Source organism: Nanorana parkeri, unplaced genomic scaffold (genome assembly GCF_000935625.1).
Source record: "Nanorana parkeri isolate BGI_ZX_2015 unplaced genomic scaffold, ASM93562v1 scaffold437, whole genome shotgun sequence".
NCBI classification, from domain to species: Eukaryota; Metazoa; Chordata; class Amphibia; order Anura; family Dicroglossidae; genus Nanorana; species Nanorana parkeri.
The window spans coordinates 886,931-888,410 of NW_017306705.1; the positions used below are offsets into that span (position 1 = coordinate 886,931).

The 1,480-nt window shown below is 41.8% G+C and overlaps 1 protein-coding gene across 1 annotated transcript in view; it reads left to right on the forward strand.

The window, feature by feature from the left end:
* Positions 1-1,102: 1,102 nt before the first annotated feature.
* LOC108790013 (steroidogenic factor 1-like) overlaps positions 1,103-1,480 on the forward strand; it is a 208,018-nt gene continuing 207,640 nt past the window's right edge. The window contains exon 1 of the mRNA XM_018560179.1: positions 1,103-1,237. Within this exon, the coding sequence (XP_018415681.1) occupies positions 1,174-1,237 (64 nt within the window). The 5' untranslated portion in view covers positions 1,103-1,173. The remainder of the gene's footprint in view (positions 1,238-1,480) is intronic.

Consider the following 1,480-nt stretch of genomic DNA (forward strand, 5'->3'; position numbering starts at 1 on the left):
GAATAAAAGCTGGCACACTGAGCCTGGGAAGGCAGCTCCCACGCGCTGTATCTGTGTGAGAGTTCCTCCAGAGCTTCATGTGAACTGTGCAACTTTCCTGTGTCTGCTCACTTTTATGTCTTCTTCCCTCTTTTCACTTTTTATACCTTTCTAAAAAAGCACAGGGCTTTCATGCAACGTCTGCTCAGTCACTTCTTACCTTGAATTACTCCGCTTTTTTATTATACTCAAGGAAAATGTAAAAAAAGAAAAATGCTCCCAAGGCGTCCCAGAGGCATCTCGGTATTTTGTCGCGTTTTGCACAGATTGTACCCTGAATACAACTCTGCCGGCAACATTGTGCCCGGGCTGAAAGCAACAGCCAGGGAAGAATGAAGGCGACAGACGGGCCAAGACTTGGTGAATTATGTTGCTTCAATTAGAATCAAATGAAGCTCTTTCTGCTATGTGCTGAGACCTGTTTGATGGGAATTCAAATACTATGAACGATATGTAATTGAAATTAGATGTAGTTATAATTGGAGAGAGCTCACATATGGCCCCACACTGTTCTGTGTCAAATCAGGCACGACATGTTTTATTAAAGTGAAGGAAGTACGCTTTAAATATCGGTATATTAGCTGCGGGGCTTTTTGTTGTTTTTCTTTGTTTGGAGGGACTATCGGAAATATTAATAATCATAATAACAGTAATAATAATAACAACAGTAAGTTATTTTGTAAATAATATGTAACTATACATTCCCTAAAATATGAATGCAAGGGTTCAGTGTATTCCTCCGTAAATAAACAATTATATAAATCGGTGGTTAAGCTCTGAATTTGCCTGGTAGTAAATCACTGTGGTTTTAGACAGAGGTCCTTCCTCATTGGCTGTGAAGCTGTCCAATCAGCACACGCTGAAGACGCCGACCCCCCTCAGAGAGGTATCCATCCTTGCGGTCGATTTAAATGTCCCGATGGGTAGGCGTGGCCGAGGCACAGACTGGCTGCGGTCCTTATCCAGTGAACGTCACTCCCCCAATGTGGACAGAGGTGAGGTGTAAATAGGAAGAGGGCTCTCTGATACTCATGGTGCACCCAGAGTCCTACAGTCTGGAGAGCGAGCTGCCTGCTGCCAACTTGTCAGTTCTGCAATCTCACCAGACTATATTGCAGCCGCACCTCTTATTGCATGCTATCTAAAGTGGACGTGCACTGCAGGACTGGTCAGGACAACAACCTGCAAAATTATACTGGTAAGGAGCTTTCTTCCCATGACAGGACCATTTTGGATAGGCATGTAGAGCTGCAGAGTAGTTATATATAATTCTACTTGATTCTTGGGGCCATTATTCACAGCTTAGTAACAGGATTCATTCTGCAATATATACACATGAGTACACAAACTGCTGGCTTTTAGAAAATAATAATTTGTTCTTTATTTTAATCGAGATTAACTAATTTAATTCTCTATTTTATGGAAAGTATTGGGGTATTTT